General features: G+C 46.8%; 1 protein-coding gene across 5 annotated transcripts in view; it reads right to left on the bottom strand.

Moving 5' to 3' along the window:
• Nucleotides 1-13,936, bottom strand: part of LOC146524179 (centrosome and spindle pole-associated protein 1-like) — a 31,755-nt gene that overhangs the window by 16,874 nt on the left and 945 nt on the right. For 2 of the 5 annotated variants that reach the window (XM_085181793.1, XM_085181802.1), the window contains exons 2-18: nucleotides 13,852-13,936; nucleotides 13,580-13,679; nucleotides 13,363-13,466; nucleotides 11,684-11,752; nucleotides 6,857-7,095; nucleotides 6,665-6,756; nucleotides 6,424-6,520; nucleotides 6,243-6,300; nucleotides 5,888-6,156; nucleotides 4,580-4,698; nucleotides 4,306-4,447; nucleotides 3,964-4,075; nucleotides 3,581-3,619; nucleotides 1,161-1,308; nucleotides 942-1,070; nucleotides 596-708; nucleotides 339-488 (exon numbers count right to left, since the gene is read on the bottom strand). The exon at nucleotides 13,852-13,936 is cut by the window's right edge. In XM_085181793.1, coding sequence (XP_085037919.1) covers nucleotides 339-488; nucleotides 596-708; nucleotides 942-1,070; nucleotides 1,161-1,308; nucleotides 3,581-3,619; nucleotides 3,964-4,075; nucleotides 4,306-4,447; nucleotides 4,580-4,698; nucleotides 5,888-6,156; nucleotides 6,243-6,300; nucleotides 6,424-6,520; nucleotides 6,665-6,756; nucleotides 6,857-7,095; nucleotides 11,684-11,752; nucleotides 13,363-13,466; nucleotides 13,580-13,679; nucleotides 13,852-13,936 — 2,065 coding nt within the window. The remainder of the gene's footprint in view (nucleotides 1-338; nucleotides 489-595; nucleotides 709-941; nucleotides 1,071-1,160; nucleotides 1,309-3,580; nucleotides 3,620-3,963; nucleotides 4,076-4,305; nucleotides 4,448-4,579; nucleotides 4,699-5,887; nucleotides 6,157-6,242; nucleotides 6,301-6,423; nucleotides 6,521-6,664; nucleotides 6,757-6,856; nucleotides 7,096-11,683; nucleotides 11,753-13,362; nucleotides 13,467-13,579; nucleotides 13,680-13,851) is intronic. The other 3 variants (XM_085181812.1, XM_085181817.1, XM_085181826.1) reach the window with 3 other exon arrangements.

Below are 13,936 nucleotides of genomic sequence, written 5' to 3'. Positions count from 1 at the left end.
TCCCAACAGTTTCACTGGATGGCCAGGAAGCGTTCATGATGTCTTCTCCGGCACTGATAATTGGCGTCTGTCTTGTGTCAGTGACGTAAAAGACGGATTTAATGCGACATGACCGTTCAAACAGCAGTCGCTTTCTAACACATCAGATATGTATCGTCTTCAGTAACACATACAGAAGTGACCCAGATCGGATTTGTGCCATTCACACTGTCATACCATGCTCGGATATGGGTTGCATAGGGTCAGAAAAGTTGGATTTGATGCACTTTCGCCTGCAGTGTGAACGTAGCCTAAGTCAGAGATGAAGCCTTTCTATCTGTCAGATTTTAGCTTCTCACCTCCATTTCCTTTCGTTTCTTCCTCTCTTGCTCCTCCTCGTACTCCCTCTGGATGCGAGCCCTCTGCTCTGCCAGCCTCTTCTCCTCCTTCTCTTCCTCCAGCCTGATTCGTTCTCTCTCCTCTGCCCTTTTACGCATTTTCTCCTCGATCTGCAAACAAATGCAGGCTGATAAAGAACTAAACCAGCGAATTTCAACAAGACAGCGTAGCATATAATACCGACAGGAGAAATGCCCCCAGCTGCGTAGCCTTTTACCTGCTGTTTGAGGTAAGCTTTGTACTTGTCCTGCTCCTGGAGCTGTTGCTCTGTGGGCTGGCTGGCAAATACTTTGCCTCTGGCAAACTGTGGGGTTTGTACATGGGTGAAACCTACAAAACATGAAACCGATCTTTCAAAATAAACGTATTAGTCTCAATGCTGTTGTTTCTGAATATTCTGATATGCTACTCGGTGGAGATGCCAGTTTCTGAACATTGAAGTAACAGCCAGTTTTAGCCTGTTTTCTTTGTGTTATATGGCTGTGGTGTCAACAATAATCTGATAGCAAACAAAAGCTAAATAAAGCAAAGTCATATTTCTAGTGGTATGGATGCCACACTACCAGAAACCCTCTCATTGGGGTCCAGGGTCTCAGTCCGGCTGGCTGCCGCAGCAGCTGTGGCTCTCCTCTGCCGCTGCTCTGGGTTGCTGTACGCCTCCTCGTTCAGCTTGTGCATCTGACTGAGATCAGCTGCAGAGTCAGGCAGGCTAAGTTAGAACAGCTCCTCTGAATTCGTAACATGCTGCATACTATAAAAAGACGGTACACAGCGGGACATACCAATGAGATTTCCAGTGCTGTCCCTCAGCGGCGCTCCTCCTCCACCTCTCCCCCAGGGCTGGTGGTTCTTCATGTCAGCCTCCAGCTGAGCCTCGTAACGCTCCCTGTCCTCCCTCTCCTGACGCCTCCGCTCCTGTTGCTCCTGGATCTAACAAACAGTATTTCTCGGTTTATTCAACACTCATCAAATGTCAGCGATCAACAACTATGTTCCCAAGACACTGTGAAATGTTCTATTTTCACCACAACTATCTGTCCAATTGATGAAGACAGTAAGCCTCAGTGATGAATGTTACCACCGTTTTCTCATTAAATGTGTCAAGATGCCTATTATATACATTCAAAAACATTTAAAAAACAAAACAAAAGTAAAACTGAATATCTTGTGTCAGGGCTCGCAAAATTTCAAAATCCCTGGTAGCCCTTCGGGCAGGGACTCTTCAGTTTTTGGTAGCCCAAAATAAATTTAAGTAGCCCGAATAAAAAAGAGAGCAATTTTTTGATTAATGTTTTGTTTCCTTTACAATATTATACTTTAATGTATAATATTGTAAAGGAAACAAAACATTAATCAAAAAATTGTTGAAAAACAAATTACAACATTGTAAAAAAATGATAATCATCAACTCAAATACTTGGTTCTAATTGAACAGAAATTTCTATGAACTTGTAAGAACTGTGTAGGACATGAATCAGTCTGTGTCAGATCCTGAATTTGAAATTTCCACTGAAGTCACAGGTAAGAGGCAAGTGGAACCAAGATCTAGGCCATTTGCTATTTGAAGTTTGCAAAGACTGCTAAATTGTGCCAGTGGCAGTTCACTCTTTGCAACATAGTACGCTGTTTTAAACAGATTTTCAGGTTTATTTTTAGTATGTTATTTGCAATTGGTGTTTGTTCTGGGAAAGATATTGCAGACTGAGCAATAATGCATTTCTTGCATTTCTCATGGGTTCTAATGGGGGCCTTTCTTAAAAATACTGGTCCCAGTAACAAAGGCGCTTGTCAACTCAGAAATCGAGGGAAAACCAACAACACACCTGGCAGAACATCATGTTATTTACATGGGTGCACATAAGTGGTCCGCATGTGAGCATTCGCTGTCAAAATAAAAGACGCGCACCAGATAAGAAGTTGCAACGTGCGTTTGCGTCCATATAAAAGGCACTGTTTTTGTCCGCTAGAGTGGGATTTTCACGGCACATTCTGCACCACATCTCTGTGCGTTCATCATTTGTTTGAAGCCAGCTCACCTCCTGCAACCACTTTTCCGAGAATACGCGCTTCTTTTGCGGTTCGGACTCCATCTGACATTTCTTTGGAAGTGGAGGAACACCAAAGTAATTGCTTAAAGGAGCTTGCTTGCGGACCACTTATGTGCACCCCTGGTTATTATTTAGCTTGTCATATTGCAGCCACAGAAATTCTTTTGTCCATGAAACCATAAAGCTGCACTTTCTTTTTGCCTTATAGTCTGATTTGTCATAACTTTTCTGTTTTGTGGTAAGCTTTTCTTTTGCTGTCACTTCTTCACCCTGACCTGTCTTATTTGGCTCAGCAGAACTAAAATATATATCCTGCTGCTTTTACATACGCACTCACGTAACGCTCAGCGATTCTCTGCGTGATCAACCTCTCACATGTTTAAGTTTGCTGTGGGAGATTTCACTTGTCATGTTTGCATAGTAAGCTAACGACTGATAAGACGATGTCAGAGGAATTGGTGTGCAAATTATCATCACTCACCAATCAGTGCTGTCGCTCTATACACAGTTCGCACGATTGCAAAGTGAAAGCAAAAAAACAAGCACAAATTCAAACGCGATTTCAATATGTCACATATTGACAGTGGCTCACCGATGCCAATGACATAATTACCCAGCTACATTTCCGAAAGAATGCAAAAGCATTGACATATATTTTTCCTTCCTACGATAGGCCGACGGGCAGGGCAGAGATAGATTTTGGTAGCCCGACTGGAAAAATCGCTAGCCCTGGGACGTCGGGCTAGCGATTTTGCGAGCCCTGTTGTGTTGACTTCATTTGTTCCAATTTTCACATTTCAGCTCAGTTTATCAGAAGCTTTCAAACATGAGCTGCAAATATGGAACCAAAAAAAGCAGAAGAATTAAGTTATTACTGCACCAGAACGACAAGGAACCAAAGCACAGCGACGAACTACCTATAAAACATTTTAGGGAGTCTGCAGTGATCTTGTATGCTAAAGAGAAGACCAGGGAAAAATGCACGCTAAGCAGATGGAAAGAGGATTTTCACAATAAAAGGGGACAGGGTGGGATTTGGTTATGAAGTAACTGAACAGAGGAGGATCTCAGAATTACTTCTACAGCCAACTCGACTAATACATGAGAAGGATTTTTGATTCCAGATAACTTACAGGGAGCCTTATCTATTTTACCTTGCTGTAAAGCTCGCCGTTTCCACTCCTGGAAGCTTCCTGTCAACACATCACACACTAGAATGCAGTGCAATTTCATTACCTTCAACTCTCTACCAATACTGTTTTCAGCCAAATAACAAAGGAGGAGCCCAGCAACATCATCACCACAAACGTCCGTGATAGCCAAATTTATTCACCTTTAAATATCAACGGTGCTGAATGCTTCTCTGGTGATTTAAAGCCCCCCCCCCTAATCATATAAATCAAATCTACATCCATCGACATTCTTCTGTGCTTATACTTTAGCGCTGTTGTTCATAGCTGTATCACGAGCACCAACAAAATTTTAGTTCTTTGGGTGGTGGCAGCACAAAGAAAACTGTTCCTTTTATCTCACCTACCTGTTGTTTCAGAGCATCCCTGTAGCTCAAAATCCTTTCCCTGGCTGATCTGGATCTCTCTGAAGGGAACATGTTGGCATGCGATGGCCCAGTAGCCATCTCGTTGCTGGGCCTGTTAGAGTAGTTGAGACCCGATGAGCACTTTTGTTGGTGTGTCTTACTACCATGTCTTACAGCAAACACAAACAGGAGTTAAAGCCACGTCCTTACCATTCTGTTGGAAACTATAATGAGTTTACTTGGCCTGGGCAGGATTCACTAACATGATTGTGTGCGTGCAGGTATAACAGATATAATTACTGCCATCTTGTCTTCTAGAAAACTGTAAGAGTAGATATTTACTGCATAGGAGGCTCAGGAAAGCTGCTGCCACTGTGCTGGCTCTGAGGGCTGTGGTTACCAAGCTGGCTGGGCACGGCTTCCCCTGGCGGGACATTCCAGTAGGGCGTGGGAAAGCCAGCACCAGGAGCAGGCATGTGCCCGTCTGAAAGAAAATCAATCACATAATAAACTAAAAGTAGAACACCTGTCTAATATAAAAATTATACTCGGATCAGGTTTTGTAATGTAGACCAGAAAGTGTTTTTACTCCCATGTAACAGAGACCCAGACTTACAGTAGGCCATGTTTGGATCAAGCATGCTTCTGTTGGCGTAGTAGTGATGTGGCTCTACGTAGGGGCTTCTGTATGCATCACTCACTGAAGGAGGTGGGCGGGGATGAAACAGAGGATGTCTGGGGAGGAACCATTTCAAAACATGTGATTTGTAACTAAATAAATATTCAATCCTGAATGAATTTCTGGATTCAGCTGGGACTGGGACTAGTTAGTGTTTTTTTAAGTGTCTTAAAGGGTTCATGAAGCCCTGCAACAGCCCAATCAAAAGAGTTTCATTCTAGTTTCTCTTTAAGGTCCTTTTCATTAACTGCAGTTAGGGCCGTGCGATATGACCAAAATCTCATATTTATCGTCCCGACAACGATATGTATCACAAAAATTTTATATTTTCTGTAAACTATGAATCTCAGGCAACTCGACTTGCAAAGTGTTTTCAGCTGGGCGTCGTGTACCTGGAGTTAAGTGTTACATAAGATGAAATGGCCGCAATTTTCTTTGTGAGTATTTATTACATGGCGTGCTGCGGGGAAAAGCCTGCTCTAAGGTTTTTTTTGGGGGGGGGGGGGGTTTTAAGCACTTGATGGCTCTTTCTGGCCTCTCATCCGTAAACACTCTGCATACTATTTCACGTGATTCTGTTTATTTTGAAAAATCTCAAATCTTCAACTTTATTGTGAAAGGTTTATGTGGAAAATAAACATGCGGATGGTGGAGCAACGCGATCGTTGTTGCTAACGACAACGCATAAAAACAGTCGCTTGTCCGTCTGTAGTGTGGTTATATTAAATATAAGAAAAAGGGAGAACTTCAAGAAATTCTACAGTGACCATCAAAATGATGAAAAAATTGCCGTAAACCGTTTATTTTACGACACCACGAAACAAACGATAGCATAAAATATGAGACGATAGATGTTTTCATATCCTCATCCTGATATATATCTTTATATTGAACAACGTTAACTACAGTGTTTGTCAATTCGGCTGGATCCAGATTCTCAACACACAAACACGTACTGGACACTGATTCCCAAAACAAAACGCTGTATTATCATTACTGTTTGATTTCACTGACATGAGCCATTGTATACTGTTTACTCTTCCACAGCTGCATTCAGTTCATTTAAACATGTTCTGCAGCATGACATCACTGCTATTATTAACTGACTTCGTTATGAAAACAATGCAGACATATTTGGCTCCACTCAACCAACTTGCTGCTCAAGTGTTGCCTCCTGTCCTAATCTTAAGTGTTGCATTATGAAATCATTCAGACTGTAACTGATGTAAAGTTTCGTATTACTACCTAGGGATGTCCATGGACGTCACAGGGTTGGCAGGCTGGCTGTTGGGAGGCAGACCACCTCCACCTAAGCCCAGGGCAGAGCTATACTCCAGCAAAGGGGACGGGAAGGCCACGTGAGCCTGCTCGGGGGGAGGCATTTCCCTCTTTCTAGCACCAATCTTCTCGATGTCAGGTAGAGCACTTGATGATGATCTATCACCTGTGGTTACAGGATCTGACACCTGGGCACCTTTTCTTCTGCTCAGTCCAAACTGTCTGATTCGGTCCGGCTGGATAAAGAAACAGCTGATAAATATCCTGCACAGTGTAAACATTCTCAGAGTAAAGGAGAGTGGCTTATGAGCTGTAAGCTGACCTGTTTCTCAGGGTCATTTATTCCTGTTGCTGCGACTTTCAACTCGAAATATTTTTCCCTGAAACAAAGACACAAACTTGTATCCATTTCTGCATTTCTGCAGCCACTGCAAGTCATAACTAAGTGCCTAAAGTGGTGAAATATTTAGGGCTTCTAGTGAGCACCATAAATAAAGACGCACCTCTTCTTGTTGCAGTGCTGCTCAGCTATCTGCTCCTGTAGCTCCTGTCGGTAGCGCTCCTTCCTCCTCTGCAAAGCCTCACGTGTATCAGCTGTTCCTGAAAACACGGGACCGCATCTGAAACCTTGAATTCATTTTCCCAATTCTTTTTCACATTTAAAGGGTTCATAAGTTTGTAACTGTATGTTCAGCTGTTTTAACACAAAATATGTTTTTTGAGCTGCTCACGGGAAGTCTTTACCTATTAAAAGGCCAGTGGCAAACTCAGCATCTGCAGATTTCTTCTGCACTCTGGATGTCTGTCCATCTCTGGTAACACCAGATGAATCTTCCCTAAACACACAAATAAAATGAGGGAGAAAGAAGTCACTATCTTTAACACTACTTTTATCATAAACACATAAATCAACACCACAAAAACAAAATCTTCTACCTGCCATCGGTCTTTGTAAGTCGTCTCTTCTCATAATTGCCATTAACTGCCATACGTCTCGTGCCTTCAATCAGCTCCACTTCATCTTTACACTCCTCTCCCTCCGACTCCTGGTCCATTGGCCTCCCCAGCCTGTCTCGATGCCTGAAGAGCGCTGGCGAATGCCTCTCTTCATCCTCAGCTAGGCACAGAGGCCTGTGTAGCATCCTGCTCTCCTCTGTTAGAGTGGCTACGTCCTTCTGTTTGAGCACAGACAGGCGTGGCTAAAGGACACACCATCATAACAAGGCAACACTGAAGAAATAAACCGAGATCACTAGAAAGAAAGAGGCTGCCTTTGTTCTGTCATCCATCCATCCACTTATCGCCAGTCTGTCGCAGGGCTAACACACAGAGACAGACAACCATGCGCACTCACATTCACACCTATGGGCAATTTAGATTAATCAATTAACCTAACCCAACAAACTGCATGTCTTTGGACAGTGGGAGGAAGCCAGAGTACCCGGGGAGAACCCACACAAACACGGGGAGAACACGCAAACTCCACACAGAAAGACTGATGGTAGAATTGAACTCAGGACCTTCTTGTGCAGCATGTGCGCGAACCACCGTGCTTGTTTTGTCATCCATCCATCCATCTTCATCCGCTTTATCCGGGGCCGGGTCGCGGGGGCAGCAGCCTAAGCAAAGAGGCCCAGACCTCCCTCTCCCCAGCCACCTCCTCCAGGTCATCCGGGGGAACACCAAGGCGTTCCCAGGCCAGCCGAGAGATATAATCTCTCCAGCGTGTCCTGGGTCTGCCCCGGGGCCTCCTCCCGGTGGGACATGCCTGGAACACCTCACCCAGGAGGCGCCCAGGGGGCATCCTTGTCAGATGCCCAAACCACCTCAGCTGGCTCCTTTCGATGTGGAGCAGCAGCGGCTCTACTCTGAGCCCCTCCCGGATGGCTGAACTTCTCACCCTATCTCTAAGGGAGATGCCAGCCACCCTTCGGAGGAAGCTCATTTCCGCCGCTTGTATCCGCGATCTCGTCCTTTCAGTCACTACCCACAGCTCGTGGCCATAGGTGAGGGTAGGGACGTAGATCGACCGGTAAATTGAGAGCTTCGCTTTACACTCAGCTCCCTCTTCACCACGACGGACCGGTGCAGCGTCTGCATTACTGCAGCTGCAGCCCCAATCCGTCTGTCGATCTCCGGCTCCCTTCTCCCATCACTCGCGAACAAGACCCCGAGATACTTGAACTCCTCCACTTGGGGCAGGACCTCATCCCCGACCCAGAGTGGGTACTCCACCCTTTTCCGGCTGAGAACCATGGCCTCAGATTTGGAGGTGCTGATCCTCATTCCCGCTGCTTCACACTCGGCTGCGAACCGCTCCAGTGCGAGCTGGAGGCCCTCACCCGATGAAGCCAACAGAACCACATCATCCGCAAAGATCAGAGATGAGATTCTGAGGCCACCAAAGCGAAAGCCCTCCACCACTTGGCTGCGCCTAGAAATCCTGTCCATAAAAATTATGAACAGAACCGGTGACAAAGGGCAGCCCTGGCGGAGCCCATCACCCACCGGGAACGAGTCCGACTTATTGCCGGCAATGCGAACCAAGCTCTTGCAACGGTTGTATAGGGATCGAATGGCCCGTAACAAAGGGCCAGACACCCCATACTCCCGCAACACCTCCCACAGGACACCCCGAGGGACACGGTCGAATGCCTTCTCCAAGTCCACAAAACACATGTAGACTGGTTGGGCAAACTCCCATGCACCCTCAAGTATCCTCGAGAGGATGAAGAGCTGGTCCAGTGTTCCGCGACCAGGACGAAAACCGCATTGTTCCTCCTGCATCAGAGGTTCGACTAGCGGACGAACTCTCCTTTCCAGCACCCTGGCATAGACTTTCCCGGGGAGGCTGAGGAGTGTGATCCCCCTGTAGTTGGAACACACCCTCCGGTCCCCCTTCTTAAAGATGGGGACCACCACCCCGGTCTGCCAATCCACGGGTACTGCCCCTGATCTCCACGCAACATTGCAGAGGCGTGTCAACCAGGACAGCCCTACAACGTCCAGAGCCTTCAGGAACTCGGGGCGGACCTCATCAACACCAGGGGCTCTGCCACCAAGGAGTTGTTTAACTGCCTCAGTGACCTCGCCCCCGGAAATTGGCGGGTCATTCCCCTCATCCCCAGACTCTGCTTCCTCCTCGGAAGACGCGTCAGTGGGATTAAGGAGGTCCTCAAAGTATTCCTTCCACCGCCTGACAATTTTCTCAGTCGACGTCAGCAGCGCTCCGCCAGCACTATACACAGTGCAGGTAGAGCACCGCTTTCCCCTCCTGAGACGCCTGACGGTTTGCCAGAACCTCTTCGAGGCAGTCCGAAAGTCTTTTTCCATGGCCTCTCCGAACTCCTCCCACACCCGAGTTTTTGCTTCAGCCACTGCCCGAGCCGCATTCCGCTTGGCCTGTCGATACCTGTCGGCTGCCTCCGGAGTCCCACAGGCTAACCAAGCCCGATAGGACTCCTTCTTCAGCCTGGTGGCTCCCTTCACCTCTGGTGTCCACCATTTGGTTCGGGGATTACCACAACGGCAGGCACCAACCACCTTGCGGCCGCAGCTCAATGCAGCAGCTTCGGCAATGGAGGCGCTGAATATGGTCCATTCAGACTCAATGTCCCCCGCCTCCCTCGGAATGCTGTTGAAGCTCTGCCGGAGGTGTGCGTTGAAGATCTCGCGGACTGGGGCCTCTGCTAGTCGTTCCCAGCACACCTTCACTACGCGTTTAGGTGCACCAGGTCTGCCCAGCGTCCTCCCCCGCCACCTGATCCAACTCACCACCAGGTGGTGATCAGTTGACAGCTCAGCCCCTCTCTTTACCCGAGTGTCCAGAACATATGGTCGCAGATCTGGTGATACGATTACAAAATCGATCATCGACCTACGGCCTAGAGCGTCCTGGTGCCACGTGCACTTATGGACACTCTTATGTTCGAACAAGGTGTTCCTTATGGCCAAACTGTGATTAGCACAGAAGTCCAATAACAAAGCACCGCTCGGGTTCAGATCAGGGAGGCTGTTCCTCCCAATCACGCCCCTCCAGGTCTCGCTGTCGTTACCCACGTGAGCATTGAAGTCTCCCAGCAGGACAACAGAGTCTCCAGGTGGAGCACCTTCCAGCACCCCCCCCCCCCCCCCCCCAGGGACTCTAAGAAGGCTGGGTACTCCGAACTGCCACTCGGCGCATAAGCGCAGATGACAGTCAGGACCCGTTCCCCGACCCTAAGGCACAGGGAACAAACCCTCTCGTCCACCGGGAAAAACCCCAACGTACCGGCAGCAAGCCGAGGGGATATTAGAATACCCACCCCAGCCCGCCGCCTCTCACCAGGCGCAACTCCAGACTGAGACAGAGTCCAGCCCCTCTCCAGGAGACTGGTTCCAGAGCCCAAGCCGTGCGTAGAGGTGAGCCCGACTATATCTAGCCGGTACCTCTCAACCTCACGCACTAACTCAGGCTCCTTCCCTACCAGAGAGGTGACATTCCATGTCCCTATTGCCAGTCTTGGCAGCCGGGGGTCAGTCCGCCAGGGCCTCCGCTCCTGGCCGCCACCCGGCACACAATGCACCCGACCCCTATGGCGCCTCCTGCGGGTGGTGGGCCTGCGGGAGGATGGGCCCATGTCTCCTCTTCGGGCTGTGCCCGGCCGGGCCCCATGGACTAAGGCCCGGCCACCAGACGCTCGCCCTCGGGCACCCTCCCCGGGCCTGGCTCCAGGGCGGGGCCCCGGTAACCCTATCCAGGGCAGGGTAAACTGTTCCCTCGGTGTTTTTTTCATAAGGGTCTTTTGAATCGCTCTTTGTCTGGTCCCTCACCCAGGACCAATTTGCCATGGGAGACCCTACCAGGGGGCAAAAGCCCCCAGACAACATAGCCCCTGGGATCCCTGGGACACACAAACCCCTCCACCACGATAAGGTTGCGATTCACGGAGGAGAATCATGTCATGATGTCATGTTAGATGAAATCAAGTACAGTAACAAAGCTACTGTCTGATCTGACATCAGATGTTACAGTCTTTCATTATCACATCAGAATGGATTAATGGACTGTCGAGCTGTCACTACTGCATTTGTACGAGTATCACTTGGAGTAGTGCGATTTCAAAGTTTACAGCTTAAATTGCTTATAAAGTTAGATGAAAGCCTTTATTGTTGCAACAGTTTACTCGATGTGTTTAGCTTTCTATGTCAATCGCTGATCTATTGTTTTAGCTTAGTTTTTAACTTTAGTCTTTACTGACATTCACATGGTGTTTGTGCACATATTGAGGTGTCTCCATCGTTTATACACACACTGAAGCTCTGAGCCAACAGAGTTGTACGTAGGAAGGAAAATGTCTGTTTGAGGTGTGACTGTACCAGCAACAGATAGTGCCAGCAAGCAGACATTCTACTCCTGCATCCTGCATGTGAAAAAGGACAGCTTCAGCACTGCCACAACATGATCCTCCCAACAATCACATGTTGATTCATGCAGGACAATGGCTTATGTAACATCTGGTAACATCAGAAGTAACCGCTCCACTAGGAGTCGCCCGGATTGAGAAAACACGTGTGGGCTCTTTCACAGTGCATCTTAACTGTGTTTATAGTCTTTTGCGTTTATAGTGTTTTGGTTCCAGTTTTTTATTCCAAATGAACAAATGAGAAAATTCTTTTCAGCAGGACTGTTGTCATCTGCCATCCACTTTAGCAGCCATTCTGTTCGGCCAAGCATCTAATCTTTAAATATATTAAAATCATAAAAGACATTAAGACATTTACCTTGACAGGCCTCCTGTTATTGAACTGGAGTAATGGTCCTGCAGTCTCAACACGTTCAAACTGTTTTTTCTGTAACATAAAATAAAAGCAGAGATGAAACAGGTGGTGTAAACCTAATGAGCAGACTGTAGCTAGAATCTAAAAACTGGCTTTGATGCTAGAGCTGCGACCTCAGGTGTACAGATAGGTACGCAACAACGCTGATGTTTACAGTAGAGTGTGTAATATTTCATGTGTGTCACTGTATTACATGGAGAACAACTGAAACCTTTGTCTTATTTTTTACTTTATTAACACAGGATTAGCAATATAAACAGGCCGAGCAGATGTTTATTTGGGTTTCTATGTTTCTTATTCCTGACTGTCTTTCAATTGCCACACAGCTTTGTCATATTTGTGACACAGCATGACGAGTACTTTATACAACATGCCTCATTCACCCAATGTGTCCAAGTGCTTTCTATCTAACATCAATCGTGGCTCAAGAGTTGGGAGTTTGCCTTGTAATCGGGTTGCCGGTTCGAGCCCCAGCTTGGACAGTCTCAGTCGTTGTGTCCTTGGGCAAGACACTTCACCCGTTGCCTACTGGTGGTGGTCAGAGGGCCCGGTGGCGCCAGTGTCCGGCAGCCTTGCCTCTGTCAGTGCGCCTCAGGGTGGCTGTGGCTAGTGTTCACACCAGTGTGTGAATGTGTGTGAATGTGTGGATGACTGGATATGTAAAGCGCTTTGGGGTCCTTAGGGACTAGAAAAGTGCTATATAAATACAGGCCATTTACCATTTACCATCACATTCACACTTTGGGGGTTCAGTGGAATTCAGTATTTTGCCCAAAGGAAGACATCAAATCGCCAACCGTCCGATTAGAGGATCTGTCCTACCTCCCGAGCCACCGCCACGGAAATCTGTCTGCAATCTCTCTCAGAACTATGTCTAAAAAAATGTAGTTTATTGAACAGTTTCTCACCAATAAACTGCAAAGAAACAATGCTCCATTTTATTCTAAATCCTATATCCAGCAAACCTTTCCACGATGGGGAGAAAACCCCCACTCAGCACAGTCACACACATCTAAAGGTATGACCTGGTCAGGCAGTCAGTTGGTGAAATTTGCCTCCTTACTGGAGATTTATACTTAAGCGGGAAATTCATGATATTGCTACGTTGTAACCACAAAACCAACTGAAACCCTACATTGTAACTAAAGTGCACCTCCTTGGAAATGTAACTACATGTCGAGAATCAATCTAAGGCCTCACAAATGTTAGCAAATTGCTAGAGGAGACTGATATAGGAATGGATGTGAGAATATGTACAAAGAAGTGGACAAACTCGAAATAAAATGGACAATGACAAAGAGTGGGGACCCAGGTGGGGGGAAAGTCCCAGCATTTTATTTGTAGCTATTGGTTGGCATCATGTATAAAACACAATCACAATGTACTTAACCCATAATGCAGCACACACAAGCATAAATGCCAGCAACAATTTCAGCCACTTACATCAGTAATACCTTCAAAGATTACCCACAGAAGTCTAAGTCAGCCTCAGTGATGCTAGCAGCTCTCTTTAGGCTGTGATGATAGTGCTGGGTGAATTGTGGCAAACTGTGATGTTTGGGTCTACTAAACCCCAACAATTTATAGAATGGAAAATAAACAGGGCAGTGTGTGACAGTCACCTGAGTCGTGTAGCGCCTGTAGTCCATACGAAGCTCGTGCTGCAGCCTCTGTTTCTTCCTCTCGTACTCCACACCAAGGGGGAGACCCACACTGCAGCTCTCCTCTGAAAACACATCAACATTTCATAAAGACAGAAGGTAAACAGTGTTATGCAAAACAAATCTCAAGTGACAAGTGAAATACTTAAATAATATTTAACTTAAAGTATGAACTGACGTGACAAATTGTGGCCAGGATCTATACCTCTTCCCTGTGCTTTTGACTTAGGAGGGATGTTCTCCTTAGCAGTAGACCCGTAGCCTCGGTAGGGTTTTGCCTGTCAGTCAGAAGGAAAAGAAGATCCACATTACTTCTTAGTTACAGCATATAACGGCAAAGAGGGCGGCTAAAGTTTAACTTCAATAAACTTCTTATTTGGTCTAAAACTGTGTTGTTTTTCAGATGTTTATCAAAAGGCCTGCCTTGAAAATTATCTATTTCTAACCCACCTTCATTTCCATGTATGGGGGGTCTTGTTCTAAACAGGCTTTATCCTCTGCCACCCTCGCCTTGCGTTCCCTGATGAAGTTATCC

Source organism: Neolamprologus multifasciatus, chromosome 2 (assembly GCF_963576455.1).
Source record: "Neolamprologus multifasciatus chromosome 2, fNeoMul1.2, whole genome shotgun sequence".
In the NCBI taxonomy this organism is placed as follows: domain Eukaryota; kingdom Metazoa; phylum Chordata; class Actinopteri; order Cichliformes; family Cichlidae; genus Neolamprologus; species Neolamprologus multifasciatus.
Note: the sequence above shows the minus strand (reverse complement) of the source record. Positions and strands in the feature narration are given on the sequence as shown.